Source organism: Camelus dromedarius, chromosome 6, assembly GCF_036321535.1.
Source record: "Camelus dromedarius isolate mCamDro1 chromosome 6, mCamDro1.pat, whole genome shotgun sequence".
NCBI lineage: Eukaryota > Metazoa > Chordata > Mammalia > Artiodactyla > Camelidae > Camelus > Camelus dromedarius.
Window position 1 is genome coordinate 45,528,706 of NC_087441.1, and position 21,149 is coordinate 45,549,854.

The 21,149-nt window shown below is 46.6% G+C and overlaps 1 protein-coding gene across 1 annotated transcript; it reads right to left on the minus strand.

Annotated features, from left to right (window-relative positions):
• Positions 1–478: 478 nt before the first annotated feature.
• On the minus strand, positions 479–20,189 carry NR2E1 (nuclear receptor subfamily 2 group E member 1). The gene is made up of 9 exons (XM_064486806.1): positions 20,134–20,189; positions 15,309–15,454; positions 11,970–12,057; positions 10,152–10,387; positions 8,513–8,659; positions 6,309–6,405; positions 5,772–5,921; positions 5,410–5,515; positions 479–1,994 (listed from the first exon to the last, which is right to left on the minus strand). Exons 1-9 carry the CDS (start codon positions 20,156–20,158, stop codon positions 1,832–1,834), a joined length of 1,158 nt encoding a protein of 385 aa, XP_064342876.1. The 5' UTR covers positions 20,159–20,189; the 3' UTR covers positions 479–1,831.
• Between the last annotated feature and the right edge of the window lie 960 nt (positions 20,190–21,149).

Consider the following 21,149-nt stretch of genomic DNA (forward strand, 5'->3'; position numbering starts at 1 on the left):
TCCATCACTGGCCTCTGGCTGTGGAACCAGTGCCCTGAGATTCTCTGAGAACATTTGAATGCACTTTCTACTGCTCCTTCCACATCTTACTCACCAAAATGGTTCTCCACACTTTATTTTTTTGATCATTAAATAATTTCAAGTTCCTGGTCAGGACTGAAATGTTGGCAAGAGAATTAGAAACAGAGGAGTGAGTGAATGAAGACTCTGTTAATCGGCCTCTTTCTTCCTCACACAGCAATTTTTCTAACAGATGCAATTACATTTGAGAGCTGCAGAGAACGGAATCTTATGTTTTATTTCTTTATTCATCATTTTACAAATGGGATTCACTGTAAAAAGGAAATTGCCTTTGTGGTTCAGTTCTTCAGGCTGCAGTGCTCCAAACTTCAGTTTTTACACCAGCTGCCACCGCCACCTTGTATCTGGTGGATGAGAATCAGCCAGGGAGGGAGGCTAAGAAATTAGGCAGAGTTCATTTAAATTCAATATACCTTTTATTCTTTGTAAATACAATGAGTACAACATTTTAACTTCACAAATCAAGTTAATTCACTTTGTACAAGAAAAGTTTTACTCATCCTATGATAGTCCAAGTGTTGAATATTTTCCCTCAGTGCTAGTATCTAATAAATCAAAATGTGAAAAGTACAGCAGCTATTTTTAAATGTTTGTTTCTACATTTCCATAAGTAGAAATTCATACCAAAGGAGCAGCTTATAGTGTAGGACGAAGTGTATGTGTGCACACGTGCAGGCGTACAAAGCTTTACTAGAAACCAGTTTTCTGAAAGGTATTGAAGAGTCTCAGGCAGTTAGCAATGAATCAAGAAGCCTTTTGGCATTCATCTCCTTGAAGTTCCTTCTGGCCTCATGTCTCTGTTCATTTACTGTCTGGTGTGACTTGCTGAAACACGAGCTTGCATCCCCATTGCCTTTGGTTTCAGCACTATGTTAACGGGACAGCAGTCTCCCTCACTCCATTATTCATCTCCACTTTATTTGGTTTTGCTGTTTTTATTCTTCCTCCCTCAACTTGTGTTCTTTTAGTAAAGCTCTTTTGTTTTTGAGATGTTATCCAACGTGAAGTCCTGGTGAGAATCTCATTTTCGTCCACCAATTTCTTTGACAAGGTTGCTTGGCCTATGGTATTAAGAAGAAGAAGGACAAGGGGAGGAGGAGGAAGAAGAAAAGGAGGAAGAGAAGGAGGAGGAGGAGGAAAGAAAGAGAAAGGAAGAAGACAAAGAAAAAGAAAATCTCACAGCATAAACTACCTTTCATTTATTAACTCAGTTCTGAAGGCCACTTCATGATGTAGTACAATAGAAGGGGAAATTTTGATAAAACTTTTGATTTAAAACCTAACCATTATTTTTAAAATAAATTCTCCAACGTAAGATAGTTGTTCTGAAGGCTGCTGTATGATGTTATACACTGAGCTATATTCGGTACCCAACTTTATATGCTAAAAGGGAAAAGAAAGTTCTACCTGCAATTCAACTTTTGATATTTCAGCCCAATCTTCCAGGTAAGAGGCAGAATGGCATCGCCTGTGGCAACCCCCAGTTCGGCCCTCTTCCCAGGGCATGGCAGCAGTGAGTTCCTGCTCAGGCCATCCTGTCACACTCCCTTCCCTCCTGGGCCACCCTATCCTGGGTGAAGCAGCAGGTCAAAGCTACTGGAACTGTTTTGTGTCCATCGACATTTTTTTCTTGAAGGCTACACATTTCCAGGTTTATGCTTCCTGAAGGGTTTGTTAGTTGAGACTTGTTCTCCAAGGGTAGAAGTTCATCAGATACTGTCCCATCTTGGAAAGTGGGGACTTGAAGAGCTTAGATATCACTGGATTTGTACATATCTGAAAGCAGTCTTGTAATTGGTACGTTGCCAATGGTTTTTTTGAAAAACACTTCTTCTATGGTTGATGGACTAATGGAACGTAAAGCTGGCAAAAGTAACAGGAGTTTTCCAAAGCGACAGGGTTGAGTGGGATATCTGGAATAGGAGAGGCCATGAAAGCAAGGTAAGATCCATTACTAACAGGGTTAATATCTCACCCTTGAACACACACCATCTTCAGCATGATTTCCTGATCAGGCCTGTTTAACAACATACTATCCCTGCAACAGAGTCCTAACGAGGCACTACTGTCCCTGTTTCACAGATGGAATAATCGAGGCATGGAGACCATAACAATGCTGCCAAAAGCACGGTGACTGTCTCTACATAGCAAAGGGGTTGCATGTTGTTTGGAGAAAAAATAATTTTAAAAAGCATGGTACTAAGTTTAGGCCAAATAATAAACTTAAGGTTGCCAGTGTAGAAACCAGCCAATGGTATTGATGATAAAACTAGTAACAATATCCACATTTTCTGATTCTCACCAGACTATTTCTCTCAAATAAAATGGATTCTTTTTCTAAGCAATTCTCCAAATTATTATTCAATCACTATACTTAGTCACTCTCAGGAATAATTCCACCCTTATTACGCTGCAAATTAAAGATTAAGTTCTGTTGGGTGGCAGTGCCACCCAACTTTCATGTCAATGAAATTGGCATATAATTAAAGATGTGAGAAATTGCTGAACAATTTCCCCTCTTGATGTCCAACATACATCTGTGCTCAGATGTGCAAGCTCAATTTTCTGCTGCCTTTCAACGCATATAAGCGACGTCCTCACTGCAGCCCTGATGCTTCTTCAATCAACAGCTTGGAACAGGTATCAATACAGTCCACCAGGAGGGCTCTTTCCAGTGACACAAACCACCCTAAAGACTGAGCTTCGGGGACACTTATCTGTAACTCAGCCAGGTTCAACCCATGGCCATAGGTTCTAGAAACTGACAGATATACAAATTCCTACACAGGAATTAAGAACATTGAGCTAGCTGAACATTGAGTTTAACTGCCCAATAGAGTCCAGGCGAGCAACTTTCATACTTGTCTCTTAGCTCTGGGCACAAGAGACTCCTTCTCTTCAACCTGATACTAAGTTGATAATTCATTCTGGGCCGCTTAAGACCTCATTTGGCTCTTTCACTACCCAGCTTCACGACCACCCACGGACAGGGACCACCAGGCCAAATTTAATAATGTGGTATGGACATGGTGGAGATCCTCTACATTTTAAAAAATACTTAAATCCCACCACTTGCTCTCCTTGCTGAAAGCATCTCCTATGTTTCTTGGAAAGCAATCCCATGACCCATGTCTCCCTTTCGCCTTGGCTACCTACACTCTTCAATAGCTCTGTTTCCCTCCAAAGGCAGGCAGAGAAGCTCCCTGCAGTGGGTGGGAAGCAGTGGCACACAAGCCCCCACCATGTCTGCAGCACCCACCCAGCATGCTGAAATTTCTCACCGTGGGAAATAGTTACTTTCAGAAAGGGTGGATTTTGGAGACTCCATAGATAATTAACTCTTTATTTTCTGTGAGTAGATTATCTACTCCCCTACTCACCCAATTCTTTAATTCTCTAGTTAGGAAGGGGCTGGTTAGTCAGTCAATGCAAATTGTTTATTATATGTGGAGTATTGTACTACTCAGAAACATAACAGTGTGTGTGTGTGTGTGTGTGTGAGAGAGAGAGAGACAGAGACAGAGACAGAGACAGAGAGACTCTCTGACTACTCAAAATTATTTTGTAGAATATCTATGCCCCTGATCATCCATCAGCATACATAAGAAAATTTTCTCTTCAGGTGTAAGTGTTTTGTCACAGATTCGTGTATGTGCTCTTTGGTTATAAGATGTAGTTTGTGTGAAATGCCAATTTCTAGCCTTCTTCTGATGTCCTAGATAGAGAAATCACTTATAGCGCTGTAACAATTAGCTCAGTTTGCAGTTTTGACAATTAATGCACAATTAGCTCAGTTTGCAATGTTAACTTTTCATTTCAATTTCAGATATTATTTTTCTTGACAGTAAAGTGCTACAGAATAATGTTCATTAATTTGAAGGAGCTAAGAAGTAAGGCATAGTCAGTTTTGTCACATGTATGACTCTTGACATTAATACTAAATTATAGCTGTAACTGACATCATGAAATAAAAAGTTCATGTCAAAGCTGATGTATTCCTTCCATGAATAACCTCATGTTTTGAGGGTGAGGGAGAAGTAGTACACTTGTAGTTTCTTTAAAAGAGACTTCTATTAATTTGTGGTTTAACTCTCTCAGGTAGCCCTAGAAGTAGCTCCTGGGATGTTAAGCTCTCTCAGACTCTCCTTACTTTCCTCTCTGGCACCTCCCAAGGCACCTCTACCAGCCCCTCTTCTGGCTCCTCTTGGCCACCCCACCCTGCTGGAGCCCTACCATTCAAGGACCAGCTTACATATCTTCTTCTGTATCCACCAGACTTTCCAGATTTTTTTTCTCAGCCCCTCCAACTAGAATTTATCTCTCTCACTCCCCACTTTGCTTTTTCTTTCCCCTGGTCTGAGTTGGAGTAACACTTCTGCCTACTTCCTGCAATGATAAGTGGCAGTGTCTTGTCCTTTCTCATGTCCCACAGTGCTCACCAGGAGCCCTGCACAAAGTGAGTACTCAGCAAAGTCTTCACTAAATCAACACCTGGTAGGTTCCACTGCTCTTTAAAAGCCTTGCTTTTTTCATCTGAAAATGGAAGCAGAAGGTCTACACCTCTTGGTGGATTTGTCCATTTGGTGGGTTACGAGGAGCACTGCTGGAACCCCAGTAACTGAGAGTTTCTATAAATAGCCAAGAACAGTCTCTGTCAGTGAGCCATGCTTGGCCAGAAGTAACCTGGTGGATGCTATGACCCAGAACGGCTCAAAAGATACCAGTCACCAAAGCCAGACAGCAGTTATGATGGGGTTAAAGGTAACGTCTTTAGAAAGTTCTCTGGTCCTCTATGGGATCGGCATCCAAAGAAAGGCACCTGTCTTTTTTAGAGGATCATGTGACCACTCTCTAATATATCAGCCTATATAACACTTTAACCTTCATTTTTTACCTTGTCCATATCTGGGTCCATTCACCTAAATGTGTTCAATTATTTTGTGGGGCTTGTTCTGGCGGGGGAGGTAATTAGGTTTGTTTGTTTATTTAATGGAGGTACTGGGGATTAGAACTCAGGATCTTGTGCATGCTAAATGTGCACTCTACCACTGAGCTACACCCTCCCCCTGTTCAACTATTTTGATGGATCAACTTGTTTATCCGGGACAGCGGCTGGGTGGCTGGTAGCCCTTTCACTTTGATAATCTAATTTGATTTGCTCCTCTCACCCATCCTTCAGAATAGGTGAGGACATAGATTCTAACTAAATTAACTGGCTGGAGACAATATAATTAATCACAGTGTTTCAACTTGCTCTTTACTGCCTGCTCACATATTCACAATGGAAGCAATTTTCTTAAGTACACTTTCAAGGCAAACAAGGGTCACCTGGTATGGATATAGCTGTTGAGAGTTAGCTGAGCCTCATCCTGAAGAGCTGCGATGGCGGCAGCATTCCGGAAACTTCTCAGTTCAGAACCACTGTGTGTAGGAACTAGAAATGAAGACCAGGAAACTATGATAGGCATCACAGGAAATGCAGATGGGGAAAGCACTCTCTGGAAGTGGATGGGCAGCAGGAGAACATGCAGGTCCCCATGGCTATCAAAAATGGAGCCAGACTAAGAGCATCAATTCCCTTGAAAACCATCATCTCTTTTTGCAAGAGTCATTCTGAACTTGGAGGTGGCTGAATTAGTGAGGTGGCAAAACAAGGGAAGGAGAAGAGACAGCAGTTTGTGTCTGCTTACCAGCTTTGAAAGTGACGATGCATTTTAGACAGGCAAATTCAGTGGCATCTAACCGTAGTTGTCTAAACCGAGCCACCACCTCTTGTAAAGCCTGTATTTCAGATATGATCTTGTTCAGCTTCTGGGAATCTGTGTTGTCACCATTCATGCCTAGAATAAAAATATGGAATAAATCCTCTAATATGAAGGTATTTTCATGATTTAATATTGATTTTTGACAAAATCTTGCATATCAATATCTGTTCAATTGTCACTCTAAGATATCTGATTCCATGTAAACTGGCTATATTGTATGAAAGTTAATATAAAATCTTCTCTTGGATGATAACAAACACAGTAATTTGCATTTAAATAACAATGCAAGCAGTCATGAATACAACAAAACAACATTATTTGCATTTAAATATAGATTTATAAATGACAGGTATACTCTATTGTTCAGCAGGAATTTGTTATTCTTTACATGTTGTTCTTTTTTCAGTAATGTATTTTTATGGTAATTTCTACAACAAAGTCATTAAATTGTGCAATTCTTACCAGATACAGCCAGTAGAGTGTTAGCATCAACCGGAATGGCCCATTGTGCTATTCCTAGAACAAACAGTTCTCTCCAAGCATCTTCCAAAAGCATCAGCTGTCATACAATAGATGTATAATATAATATAGCGTGTAATTTATAAATTTATAAACAATTTCAATATGTAAATTTTCATTATTTAAAAAAGTGTTTTAAATGTCTGTCTTGGTGGTTTTTCCTTTGAATATTCTAGTTTTCCTTTATTTTCCCATATTTTCCTCTTTGAAAAGGTGACTATACTTAAGCACATGCATTTGAGAGTCAGCCATTCCAATTTCCCAAATTTTGCTTCCCTTGGAAAAGGATTTGCCCTTCTTATCCTTGCATTCATTTGTTCCTGACCACCTAGAAACATCTCCATAGACCCAGGCTCTATGAAATGCCACCGGCAGCTCAGCAGGCAGATTCTCCTCATAGAAAATGTTGATATTATCAGGACTGGGGACTCCAGACTAAGCATGCAGGCCTGGGTCCCCACCTTTCTGGAGGGTTGGGGGGGCTGGGCTGGCAGAGAGAGCGATCACTAATTCCCAAGAGGCATACAGGGAAATCAGAGTGTAATTATGTTAATCGGGTTTTGCTGAGTTTACCTCATCTCACTGTCTGATTTTTCTGAGACTCAAAACTGGACAGCATCAAGGTGCTTGTCATTTTCATTCTACTAAAATGTGCTACTGAATATTTAAAATGAAAATCTGGCTCCTTTTCCAAATTAATATACTGGATTCCACTTCACTGCAGTTTGCTTGTTGTTGAAGGCTTTCCACTGAAGGGCTAAGTGGCAGACAGTAAGTAAATTTTGTTTGGATTTAAGAGTCTACAAACACTTGTTTTGAGAAAAAATAGCCAACCTATACACACATACATGTGTGCACATACACAGAGCAATTGGTCAGAGTCAACTAGTAAAGCTCATCAAAGATTAAAAAACTAACCATCTTGAAAAATCTGTTTTTGAAAAAATCTCTCAAAAAACCAGTTAGTCTGGGATGATTTATGTGAAAGGATTTCCTTTTGAGAGCTAAGGGTTGAATTGTGAAGGCTTGTAACCAAAATCACAATTAGACCAAAAGATTTCATTTTCAAAATGCTTTATTTTTAGTTTTATTGCATTAAGTACAGAAAATAATACTTTTAAAATGCAAGGTAAACAGTATCTAATTCTGACCACGTCTGAAAGTCCAGGCCATGAAAAAAAGAACATCCCATGCTCGAAGATTAAATGTTTTGAGCACATTGAGACATTGAGTCTCTCTGTAGGAAATGTACTTCATATTAAGGGGCACTATTATGCTTTAATTAGGTATCAAATGAATTAAAGAAACAAATCCTTTGCTTTTGGAACTACTTATTGGCCTTTTGGGAAATTTGTCATTAATTTCCATGAATGCACTGTAACAGCCAATAGTTGTGAATACTTCATTTTCTTTCTTTCCCTTAAGGGTAGAAAAATTCTGACAGAGGCCATTTCTGATATTTCTAACAACAAAATTTCTGAGTTTTGGTATGAGCAATTTTAATGGCACATAATTTTTCTCCCTCCAAATGTCATTTACAACCACAGAATTATGTACCAGACTATTTGTTTACAAAATCTCTAAAAGCACTTAAAGAATCAAGGGAGGTGTGCAATGCACTCTTTAATTCTGCATGCTAATAAATAAGTGGCCAAAACTGTGAGCATCACAATGGAAAACACAAAGCCGAGAATATAAAATAATGAGACTAGTTCTAAAAATCTCACAGGGAATATTCTCATCACCTTCTATTCTGTTCTTCTAAACACTGGAACTTCTCACTTCCAGTGTTCTTAAGAAAACATTATTTTGTTAACATTTAAAAAAGTCATTCAGATTTTTTAAATTTGTGATTAAATTCGATGTTTCAATTAAACTAAAAAAGAGATAATGAACTTGTATATTTATTTCTTGTAGACCACATCCAACTCTCCTGAAATAACATTGTATTTCCTTTAGTAAGGATTCCACAGCTAGATATTTTGACCCCATAGCAAGCAGCTAAGAAAAATGATTTCTTCATTTTTGTTAAGAACAGATGCCTGGCCTTAGTGATTTATCCTAGTAACCTCTAATTTCATAAGGCTGACTACTGTTGCTTCTTTCCCAACCCCATTCCCCCAAGAGGTGTGCCTGCTTGGTCATACCTGGTCTTGCAAAGATAGCGTGGAGAAAGCTGGCACACTCTTAGCCCACTTGATGCTCATAAACAGCAGTCTGGCAGCTGATTCACACACTGACTCTGTGGCCACCTCATAGAGATACATTGGGGTCCCATTCACTTCATGAGGGTACTGGGTGGGGAAGAAAGAGAAACACCAGGGAGTAAGGAAACCACAGCTTTGCAAGAAGAGCCGACTTAATATTTTTCTTATTAGACCAGGGAAGGAGATAGGAATATGGATGTTCTGCTTAGGCAGTTGCCATAGGGAGATAAAAACCAAATATCAATATCTACAAAGTTTGGGAAATAATAATTGTTGGGAGAGGCCCATTTCCATTCTTCGGATGCCTGTTCCTTCCAGAGGGGCATCTGGCTTTTCTATCGCCTTCAGCAAATTTTCCTCAGGCTGAGCCAAGGGCCAGGACTGTCTCCCAATTTAGACAAGAGCTGCTTGCATTTGTGTAAATAAAAATAGATGTGAAAAAAGTATAAATTAATAGGCATCCCAAACACAAATATGCATGTGAGTATTTTTAGAAGGGATTAGTATATTATGGAAATATTTCAATTAGACATCTTAATCATTCACAGAGCACTCCCATTCATAACTGACAACATATTCATAACACTACTTTCCCAAGCTTATTATACACATCAAGGGTAAGAAAGCAATATTAAGTACTGTGTGTGAGCATGTGCCCAGGTGTTTGGCTTCCCTGCAGTGTGGGGCTGCAGGTGGCCCTCCTCTGAGGGAGATCTGGAGCCCTTCCTGGCCTGGAGTGGGGCTTTGGGTAGGTACCAGCAGGAAGCCTGGAGGGTAGTCCCTAGGAGGTAGCCTTTGAGGTGGTTCTGGCTGTGGCCTTGCTAGTAGAGACTCAATCCTGGTGTATATCCACGTGATTCAGAAGAGAGTATGGGAAGAATGGGAAATGAAGCCAGGTTCTTCAAACTGTCTTAACAGGGTGAGCACCACATTTCTCTCTTGCATAACTTTGTCCAAGAGATTAGATCCCTGCAATTTGCAACTGAAGGGCTCTTCTGCCAGCTGTAGGCAACTTCTTTCTTCTAAAAACGGATGTCTGCTCTTGTGACCCCCAGGAACACCTCAGCTGCCCTCTCAGTTCAGACAGGGCTTCATACCACAGGCGTTTTAAAAAATATTTTATTTTTTATTGGTTCTGTTTGTTTGGGGGAGGAGGTAACTAGGTTTATCTATTTACTTATTTATTTATTTTAACGGAGGTACTGGGGATTGAACCCAGGACATTATGCATGCTAGGCATGCACTCTACCGCTGAGCTATACCCTCCCCTCCAGAGGCATTTTTAAAAAATTCAGGTTCCTGGGCCCCACCTCAAACTTGCTGAAAGGGACTCTCCGGGAGATAGACCAGGGAGTCCACATTTGTAGTCAGATCAAAGAGTGATTTTACCGCGCACTAAAGTTTGAACACCCTTTTCTCAAAAGGGGGAGTGGCAGGCCTAGAGCTCCCTGCGGAGCTTGGCTTCGCACCCTGTGAGGTCTTCTCCATCTTTTGCCTGAGCCATCCCAGTTCAGAAGGAATGAGTGCGCTCCCTCCGCCCTCCACTTGCCGCGCTCTCGTACCCAACAAGGCCACTGACCTTGGGCGTGGGCTGAGCCAGGCTCACTAGGGTCTGCCGTTCCGGGGTGGCGGACACTGCGGCCAGCTCCAGGCCGTGGGGCTCCAGCTGCGTGACCGCGGTGAAGAAGGCCGGAGTGGGCAGTGCGGCGGTGGGGAAGTGCGCGGCCGCTCCGTTCTCTTCCTTGTGTCCACGGAAGTAGAGGGCCACCTGCTTGCGGATGGTGGACGTCCGAGGCCCCCGCTCATGCTGCACGGCTGCGGAGACAGACCGGCGCAAGCCCGAGATCAGAGACTCCGCAGCCTTTAGACACTGCGGCGCTCCCAGTCTAAGGGCCACGTCTGGGTAGGTAAGGACACCCGGGAGATGAAAAGAGAGGGAGAGGGAATGTGATGGCGCAGGGCGCTCAGAGACCGTTTAACCATTACACTGTATGCAAAGAAAGCTAAAGAGCAGCCCGGCCCAAACTGTCACGATAATGCTCGAGCCTCAGTCAAAACTAGGCATGTTCCCTGTGGGTTCAGGGCTCCTCCCCACCCAGGGAAGGTCTCAGAGAAACCACAGACCCTCCGGGCATCAGTAGCTAGATCTCTGCGCAACGAAGGGGAAGGAGAGCATTGTGCACTGTCATGCACAACATCTCTGCACAGACTTTTCCCACTCAGCTAGACGACCACTCCCCCCACCTCCACCACCAACCCCCACCACGGAAATGCCGTTTGGCCTCCGAGGGCCCCAGGAGAAAAGGACCCGAGCCCAGGGCCTCTGGGGGATGGGACGAGGGAAAGCTGGTCTCGGAGTGTGCTGTAGGAAGGCAGGGAGATGTGACAATTACCACCAACAGTTTAAACAAACAAATTAATTCAGGGCAATCTTCCGCTCGCCGAGCTTGACAACTTGTCAATACACAAGTTCAACAGGTTGGATGCTCCCTCCTGCTTCCTGCGCCGCGGAGGAAGGAGCTCTCTCCAAGGGGCGCTGTGCCTCACGAAGCTGCCACCCAGCCCTGGCCTCCCACCCTTCAAAGCCCACTCTGCATCCCGTCCTGAGGCCTCATTCCTTCCTCCCGGCCATGACCCCCGCCTCATCCGGGCCTGGGGCGCCCTCGCCAGGCCACCTGCGGGCACGCACTTGGACTGCACTCTTAAGTCCCAAAAGCAGCCTGACCACCTAGTTCTTGCTGTGCGCCTTTAAGAACCTTCTGGAAGTTGGGTGTCCGAGGCACCCACTGGCGTATCCCTGCCTCCCCAGCCCCTTCGTTTAGAACCGAGAGAAGGCCCTGAAAAAGCCCAGATCTCCACCAGTGGCCGTCCTGATTTTGGAATCTTGGTGAATCTGCAAAAAAAAAAAAAAAGACTCCACGTTCTGCGTGTTAGTGTCTCAGCCCTCCCTCCTTCAACTGGTCTCCTAGTGCCCAAGGTATCCTCTCCGGGAGATTATCAAGAATGCAAGATCCTGCTGGATCCTGCTTAGTTATGGCCACAAAAGGGCTGCAATGAGAAGTGAGAAGAGGAATTAAGATGTGAGGCAGGAAATGTCACACATGTGTCCCTAGCAGAGTGGGGTCCCCAGGAACGCTGTTTCCGTGGGGATGATTGTGGGGAAAATGTCCTTTCTGTGTGGGCATGGGCCTTGCCCTAGGGAGTTCAATGGTGTGTGTGTGTGTGTGGGGAGGGGGGTCGTGCAGGGAGATGATTAAAACTGGAGGCCAAGTCTGAGCACCTGGAAAGAAGTACTCGAAAGATGATTTACATGCATAGGAGTGCCATTATTTTCTGTACATATAAAATTTACCTACTACTCAACCAACATTAGAAGGATAAAAAATGTACTAATTACCATCTTTGTTCATGTTGACTTCCAAACACTTCTTCAGCCGACATGCCCTGCACTGGTTTCTGTGAGTCTTGTCCACTGGACAGCCTCCCTAGAACAGAGCGCAGGTGGTCAGCAGCACCAAGGGCCTTTAGACTAGGGACGCGAAACCAGGGCCTGGTGGGGGAAACGGTGTGGAGGCGGTAAGGACCCCTCCACAGACCTCGGAGCAGCAAGCCTGGGTCCGCGAAATGCGATGGCCCTGGGCACCAGCAGATCCAGGAAGAGAAAGCGCTGGGATTCTCGGGGTACTTCAAAAGGACCGTTCCTGACCCTTTGAAAGCGGAAGAGAAGGAAAGTCCTTCTCCAAGCAGATGAAAGGCTAGGCCGCCTGGTTTGCCAGACTCAGCTGTGACCGGAGAAGCTCAGGAGGACAACTGCCTCCCGGCGCAGAGGTGGTGGAGCAGGGGCGAGAGTTTTCAGGACCGAAGACAGCGACCCGCCCCAGAGGAGGAGGCCCCAGAGCTCAGAAGGAGCTGGTTTGCCTGCCGGGATTCCCCGCCACGTCCCCCTCCCGCCAATTCTTCTCTCCCTCCCGCCAATTCTTCTCTCCGCTTTCAGGTTTTAAGTCCACCTCTTTCTGTCACGTTCTGGCTGAGCTCATTTATCTCTCAGATAAACATCTCCCATTTATTCTCCACTCTCCTGTTTCCTCGCTCTTGCTTTTGTACGTGAAGCCATCCTTAAGACCAGCATGTTGAGAGTTGTCTTGAAGACTAGTCTCAGCCCAGATTCATGGAAACAGCCATTCCTGGAAGGTGAGGCTGAAGCCAGAGTGGTTAGGAGGGCAAAGACTACGGAGGTGAGGATGGCAAGGGAACTGCCCAAGGTCTGGGCAAACTCTAGAAATGCCCACCATTAAATATGACCAGGAAGATAATGTGATGCACTGTCTGACAAAATGATAAAATGGACTGAGAATATTAGCAAGATAACTGAAAAAAAAGAGGTAATTGTAGCCTTAGAAATATTTATCTGAGATGCATGAGAAAATAAATGTTTTACTTAATGCAATTTTCTGGATAAATACTGGCCATTAAAAGAGGAAAATTATAGAGGAAAATTCTAGTAGAACTCATTCAGTGTTAGCTATTATGACTGAGGAAACATATACATAAATACATAAAGAGTCATACCTATATATGTATTTTATACATAGGAAATACATAAGAAGTTTGGTGCTCTCCTGTGTTTTTATTATTTGTTACTGTTACATTTGCAGTGGGAAGTAAGAGAATAAAATAAATGCATTTTATCTTGCTTCATAATCTCAAAATTTCATATACTCTGGATTTGGAGTAAGCATATTTTCTGAAATATCCCTTAGGAAAAATTACACACTTGAACATACAGTTTTATGAGATCTTGCTCCTCTGATTTAAAATATGTTGATTTGTTTAAAGTAAAGGTAGGGCAGAGGTTCATAACAATTTCTAAACATCCTCATTACTGTTAATAATACATTGGAATATTATTTACCCAATCTTAGAATAAAAGAGAGAAAGGAAATTATTTTTCTTTCCTAACTGAACTCTTCAGGGAATCTTTGCTGACCAATGTAATAGCTCAATGTAAAGAAGTTTAAATAACTTAATGTTAAATGCATTCATATGTCTATCCTCAAATGTTATCCTCCTAGTATTCTGATAAACATACTAAAGCAAAATGGAAGCCTTCATTAGTTCTTAAGAGTGTCTTCAAATCAGATCAAATGTATACAAGTATCTGGAGCCTGAGAGAAAGATGAGCACCTCAGCTCAGTTCATTTACTCTCTCTGTAACAACAGGACCACCATGCCTGATGAATCTATTATTACTCCTTTACAAGTGCTGGGACTGACATCAATATATTTGAATTGATAGCCAATCCCTTTGAAAATATCAAGCATAATATCTGAGATTTTGATCCCCTAATTATGTGCCTTGCATAAAAGTAAAAGATAATTTAAGTAGAAGCCTGCTCAAATCTGATGACCCACAGTAATCCCTTCTTCCTGAGGAGCTCCTGGGATACAGCCCTGTGTGTATATAATATGATGTATCTATATGGTGAAGCTAGAAACTGATACAGAGCTGTGTACCCAATTAAACAGGTAACAGGACTTGAAAGTTCAAAATAATGTATGCAAATGCAATATCTTCTTTTTCTTGTTGATAACCCAAATCTATCAGAAACTGTTATGAGCAGATATAGCTTCAGAAAAAGAGAAACAACTCACTAGCACCAGACAATATATATGCATCATATATATACACTTATTTATAAGTTAATGAAAATATTTTACCATTTTGGATACCAAAGGATGGCTTCTGACTACTATACTCCTCAGGATCTTCTTGGGAGTGGAGATGGTCACTCTATGCTTAGGGTTTGTTTGTCTGGCTAAGGAGACAAGTGTGGGACCAAAAGGCTGCTCTTCTAGGTTGAAATAAACCTATTACTGAGCTGGAAACTGAGTCTGAGGGAGGGGTATGTTCACTCTTTCTGGAAGCTCTGGCTCACAGTCAGTCCATGCCACAACTCCTCTATCTCTTTGAGACAGTTCTGCCTGCTCAAGACCAAAGCACAATCAACCAGGCACCTCTTCTAAGCAGATAAAGAGGAGATATGGGAACCTTGGAGAGGCTCCCAGTTACTCCTTCCTTGTGTGCCTTCTATTCTTGCGCACTCTGAGCTTTTCTGACAAGGCCCAGCTAAAGTCACATGGATGCTGAAGCCCCACTGCCTACTTCCAAGAAGCTCTGCTTCTTTGAAGCTGAAAGGGCACAGCCCCTCATACAGCATGTTCTCTCTGTTTCAACTGGCCAGCACTTAGTTTGGGTCTCAGCTTTGACTGGGATGCCCTGTGCCCTTCACTCTTGCCCTGAAAGGCCCAGGTCAGGGCACCCAGCTTGGGTGCTGCTAGGAATAGGGGTGGGGTGACAGGCAACATAACATAGCCCTTTCACCTTTCTGTACTTAGGTCCCCTGGGCTATCTTTATAGCCATTGGGTGCAGGCCTTACTCAATGTCAAAATCCATCAGAGGATTAAAAAAAAAGAAAAGTAGGGGGAAGGGGAATGTGAGGAGGTGCTGGGATTTCAGCTTTCCTCCTTCAAACTCGGCTCTCTTCTCTCACCTCTTCCTGCCTTTCCCAAGCGAAAGGGCCATTGAGCGTTTAGGTAAGAAGGAGGGGAGGGGAAAGGAGAGGTCAGGGCCTGGTCTCTCCTCAGCAGCTTGGAAACTCAGAGGAGACTTTGGCACAAACAAAAGCAGGGGGAGGCGGCAGAGGGGAGCTGGGCAGTGCGGCCCTGCTAAGGTACCTGGTTTCCAGATTTGCAGACATACGTCCTATTCCTTCGGATACTTCGTTTGAAAAACCCCGAGCAGCCGTCGCAGGCGTAGACCCCGTAGTGTTTCCCCGAGCTGCGGTCGCCACACACTTTACAGGGGATATCTAAAATACGGCCTGAAATCGCAGTAAAGACAGGGAAGGGGGGAAGGGGTGAGAGGGAGAGGAGGGCGGAGAAGAAGGAGGAAAGGGGAGAGGGAGAGAGATGCTAAGCAATCTGACCTCTGAAGGGATTAGCACCGAAGCTGCGGTAAAAGCAAATAATGAAGTGATTTTATAGCCAAACTTTTTTTCCTTGAGCAAGTGTCAGTTTCCTACAATGAGCATTATTCATGCACCGCTACATGTATTTGGGTCTCCTCTAATCGCCGAGACCCATTTTGAAATAAAAGATTACAGCAGGCCGGGGCGGCAGCACAGCCCGCCGCTGCCTTTCTGCTCCGCGGAAAGTTTGGCCGCCTCCCTCTCCGGCCCTTGCACTTAACAGAGAAAGTTGTTAGTGAGTACGCAAGGAGACAAACTTGAAATGTAAAAGGGAAAAGAAGAAAAACAAACACGGCTGGAACCAGGGATGGCAGCTGGAAGGCAATCGAGTTTTCTCTGAGCTGCTGGGTGGTTGTTATTATTAGGATTATTATTGTAATGCTAATACTAGGATTATTAATGATAATAAGGGTAGTGGTAATTGTCCAACTTTCACTTTACCTATTTTAAAAAATGCTTGGTGGATCACTTTTGAGAAATGATTAAAGGAAAAAAATTTTTTTTCTCCCAAGGTAGCTAGAACCAGGCTAAGCAAGCAGGATGAGAGTGAAGTTAAGTGTGTTGATTCCCTGGCAGGTTAGAGTGGGACAACACCCCTCCTCCCTCCACTCCTGAAGGTCTTCTTCCCTAAAGCCCTACCTCCTTACACTAGATCCTGAGTGGGTCCCTTCCTTTCCGTTTTTCTGCCGCTGTCTGAGGCTAATTTTTAAAAGGATCTAACTGGTTTCCCCTAGACTGCCCCTCACACCCACAGGCTTCCACAGTTGCCTGACTTAAGAGAAGTTTCCTTGGAATCCCCTCAAGCCCAAGGTGGCTGTGGATCTTGGAGGAATGTTAAGGAGAGGGTAATATTGGAAAATTCAGAAGGGAAGAAACTATTTTTCTCTAAGATTCAAGGGTCCAACAAGCCTGAAGTGGTTTATAGGGACTTAGAAACCCATCCTCGCGCAAACAAAGGGAGTATTAATATCAAATAAGGTGTTAATTAATACTTTGGTAATAATGATGATGATAGTTAACAATACTAGTTAATAATTAACTTCTTTACATTTAATTTCGCCTTTGCTACCGGTCCGAAGGCCCCTAGTCTGGGCCCCGGGCGGCCGCCTGCTTGGCCTCGGTGAAGCTCGGCAGCTGCTCCCCCCAGCTCTCACGTTGGGGACCGCTTATTAGGCTGGGGTTAGGAGAGGCAAGGGTGAGGACGACTGGACTAGAGGAGTAGAGAAGACGAGGGCGCCGCGTGGGGGTGGGGTGGGGGCTTAGGCCTCAGGAAGTGGAAACCTGCTGGTTGATTCCGAGGCGTCTGGCGGGCGCGCACCCCGGACCACGGCCTTGGAAGAGCTGCAGGGGATGAAGGAGGGGAGAACGCGGGAGGCCGGGTTGGGGAGGCGGGTTCAGTAACCACCGGGCTCGGCCCGGGCAATTACAACTCCGCCGTAGCACCTGCCTATAGAGCCACCAGTGACCCGTCAAAAAGAGTAGCATGGGAATTCGGATGGCGACAAAGGCCCGCGGGGGAGGCGCGCGGCGCGGGGACCACCGCCTAGGCGCCCCCTCTCCCGCAGGGTGGGAGGAGAGGTTGTGCTGGGAGGAGGAGGAAGGGCCTGGAGAGAGGCAGGCGAGGCCACTTCGGGTCTTGTCCCTCACCCCTTCGGGCCTGTCAGTGAGCCCAAGGGAACTCAACGACCACCCAGCAACCGCCCTCACTCTGGAAAGCAGTAAACTTGTTTTCCAAATTTTGCAACCATCCTCCTCTGCATAACACACGTCCTCTGGCTGAGCTAGGGTCCGTGTTTGGGAGCCAGCCATCCTGTCGCCCATCTGTACTTCTCTTCCCGGCGGCACTTTTGGCATCAGATGATCGCGCGGGAGAAGCAGTAGTGGGGGTTCCCCTTCCCGCTTCCCATCCAAACCAGAGCACAGAGACACGCATCTCTGGAGAACCCCAATGGAATCGAGAGAGGACCTGTGCCGAGTGGGAGACCCTCATTGGGCTCCAGCGGTGGGACTCCTCGACCGTCGCCCCCGGGGCCTCCAGGGCGGCGGATAGGCCCTGCCCCTGCGCAGACCTCCGAGCACATTAGAGATAGACATACCCGCCTGGGGCGGGGCACAGGAGGGAGGACGCGAAAATTCCGGGGCAGAACGGGTCTGCGCCTCAAACTCCACCACCCAGCGACGTTAAGGTGACTTGGGGTCACGAGACAAGCTGGTTGACCCCGTTGCAAAGCTCCTCTCATTTAGTAACTCTAGCGAGCTCCGACGTGAGGCAGGCAGGAGTTTCCAGAGGCTGGAAAACCGTTCTTAACTTCCCTTACCAGGGGGTCCCCTCGGGGCTTTTTGTGTGTCATAATTGCCTAAAGATATATGGCAGCTTCGATTACTGTAATTACCATCAGAGACTGTTGAAAGAAGTTAGTCTGGGCTTCAGGGGTGACTGGCCGGGGTCTTGTTACCACCCAGGCGGGGCACCCGGGTGACATCGCTCTGGTCTCCAGCTGTGCGAAACCGAGCGAGGCCCCGGTTCGTAGACCTTGTGGCCAGGCTCCGGCCTGACCTCGCCTGCTGCGCGCGACCTCCTGGCTGCCCAGGCCGGAGGGACGCAGGCTTGGGCCCGGTTGCCGCCACCAGTCTGGAAAAGCCATGGGAGCTGCTGTCTTGCGGGCCTGAGAAACCTCTGCGGCGGCCTCGGATCTGCGTAGGGGCTCGAGGCTTACGAGGCCCAACTCAGGATCCTGGGGAACTAGAAAGCTCCAAAGTTTCCCCAGTGTCACTCTGCCTTTCCCCCCTAAAAGTCCGGAGGGTTTGCCTAACTCCTAGTCCATCCACAGTACCGGGCGCGGCTCCCAACAAACCCAGTTTGCGCGCGCCCCTTCCCTCACCTCCGAGGCCTCACTTTTCAAGGCCTCTCAACCCCGGCGACTCCTCACCCCAAGTGGGGCAAAAAGGTCTGAGGCTCCTTACTTCCAGGGAAGAAGATGAGGGCCTGTCACACGGCAAGAAAGCACCGAGGCCTGCTGAGGCCCGTTGGCTTCGGTTTTTGCAATGGAGGCTCGGAATGCACCAGGAACGCTTTCCTTTTGTGCCTCCCGGGAAGGACCCTTACAGGCCAGAACATGGGCCACAAAATATATGCGAACTTGCTCCCTTGCCCAGAGATTCGAACAGTGAGGGCCAGGTAGGCCCGAGGCTAACTAGAAACGCCAGTCCCACTCCAGTGTCGGCTCTGATTTGGGCAGCGGCTAAGATTTCTTCTCTCTCTGCCCTAGCTCTAAACACTTTTCGCTTTTTGTTCACGTTCACTTTACTCCAATTTTTAAAACGGCAGCGCACAAAACCAAAACAAACGGACAAAGTGAGGACACAACTCACTTCTTGGGAGGGCGGGGAGGAATTGTATCTCACTCAAGTGGGACTTCATTATCAGTCCTCAGAAGTATCTCGGACTCTCCTAACTTTCAAAGAGTCGGGATAATGAGAGTGAGGGGAGGGGCTATTTGAGGAAAGCACAAGCGCCAAAAATGCTATAGGCGAAAACAACAAGGGCGGCGGGGGCACCCCGGGGTGTGGAGACTACCGGCAACGGCCACCCCCAGCCTTGGACCCTGGAAACCGCAGCCACGGGCCACCAAAAGGCGGGAACTGAAATGCCCCGCGGAGATCCAAGGTTTGTGGCCGCGCCAGCCCAACGCCGGCTCTGGCCTGCACATTCGCGGTTCCCAAGGCACGGTGCACGCAAAAGCCCTCGCACAAACACTCAGCCCTACACTCCGGCGTCTAGGGCCGGTTAGAGATGAGCCGCGGCTTGGCGTTCCAAGGGAGAGCCGCCAGCTAAACAAGTTTAGGGAACTGGAGAAGCGCGCGAAGGGAACAGGCCGCATTCTCCTGCCTCTGCCGAGCGCCCGCTCGAAAAGTCCTTGGGATTAGGGATTTGGTCCTCTCTTTGCTAGAGCGGTTCGCCATACTTTAAATTCCCCAGTTATGACCTACGCGGATTTAGGATTAAGGAAAATGTGACTTTTAAATTGTTTCTGCTTCCCAGTTTGCAGGATTATTTGAAATAACTAGAAACGGGGTGCAAAGCATTCCATTCAAAATCCGCTTTGCGCAGAGTTAGAGTTGCTTTTGCGCTCTGGGGATCGGAGTTTTGAGCAAGCGTGTTATTGTGCTGCCGCCTGGGGCTGCGGCCTAGTTCCCGCCCCTGTCGCCCCCAACCCCCACCCGCACCTGGCGGCTAAGTGGAGGCAACTAGCGGGACTGGTGGTCTGCCTGGGTCACAACCTTCCCACCACACCAGAGAGCAGGGGAGGGGTGGGGGGAATCAAGCAATCCAGAGGTAACAAAATTGTTCTTCCTTCACCACGGAATGCACTAACTCACGGTTTACAAGGAGCTGGGCGAAAGCGCACACACCGCTGGAGTCCCTCTCTCGGGCTCAGAGCTTCGGAGCTCGGGGAGGACTTCCACCGCAACCCAGCCCGCCCGCCCCAGGCTGCGCGCCTGAGCCCCGCGGCGGCCCGATAGGTACCCACTTGTTGATCCGGCTGGCTTGCTCATGCTGGCGGTCCCGGGGCGGAGCGGTTGGTGGGCGCTGCCCGAGTCCCGGCCGGCAGCGCCCGCTTCGCCGCCGGGCGCCGCCGCTCTCCAGCCGCCCTCCAGCCTGCGAGACTATGGGGCGGGACAGGTGGGTGTCGGTTGCGCGCTGCGCTGCTCCCCTGGCGCTCAGAATTCGTTCCACAGTGGAAATTTAAGCATCCTTAAGTTTCTTCCCGGCTCTTGCAAAACCGCAGTTGCTGGGATTGTTGCTTGGTATAGACACACGCATGGACAGACAAATGGAGAGACGGACAGGCAGATCGAGGAAGAAGGGAGGACAGGCAAGAGAAGGGTATTGAAGCACACAGATGGAGACACGAAACCGGTCTCCTACGGAGCAATAAGGGCAAAATCCCTCTCTCTCCCCATTCCTGTCTCTCAGTCTTCAATTTCTCCCTCTACATTAGGTATTTAGAGTGTGGGCAGATCTCTACAGACCGCTGCTCTTTTAAGGAAAGAAGGAAAAGACAACCGCAATCTCAGGCAAGATGGGCTCGGTGCTGCCCAAACCCGAGAGCGGAGTGGGAAAACTAGATTGCTGGGAAGTCTTCCGAGGGAACAGGCGGCGAGCTCCCGGTTTCCGGGGAGAGCCGAGCACGCAGCGGCAAAGGGTCTCCGAAGTTCATTACCCCGTGACTTTGTGCATGTCGCTGCGGGCTGGGTCCCCTGTAATATCTCCAGAAGCGCTCTGACAGGCAGCCGCGGGGAGGGGAATAGGGCGTCCCTGGCCCACTTAGCTTTTCCCCCAACTCCTGGCGGGGTCTGACGTCAGCCATGTGTGGGGAGGGGATGGAAAGAGGGAGGGGGTTAAATGCTAATGATATTAATGAACCTCCAAGCGGCTCCCAAAGAAAATGCAGGCGCTCTCGGAGCTGAGGAGTTAAGAGTGTGACTATGGGAGTGTGGCTCTATGCGTGCGTAATGGTGAGGATGGTGCTGCTCTTGTAATAAA

Bases quoted from the DNA above. Each gene is read 5' to 3' on its own strand.
- NR2E1 (XM_064486806.1), bottom strand. From the start codon at position 20,158: ATGAGCAAGCCAGCCGGATCAACAA. The intron at 5,922-6,308 runs GTAAGAATTGCA...TTTTTATTCTAG, and splicing joins CACTCTACTGGCTGTATCTG to GCATGAATGGTGACAACACA. The intron at 5,516-5,771 runs GTAAGCAGACAC...CTTCATTTCTAG, and splicing joins CATCGTCACTTTCAAAGCTG to TTCCTACACACAGTGGTTCT.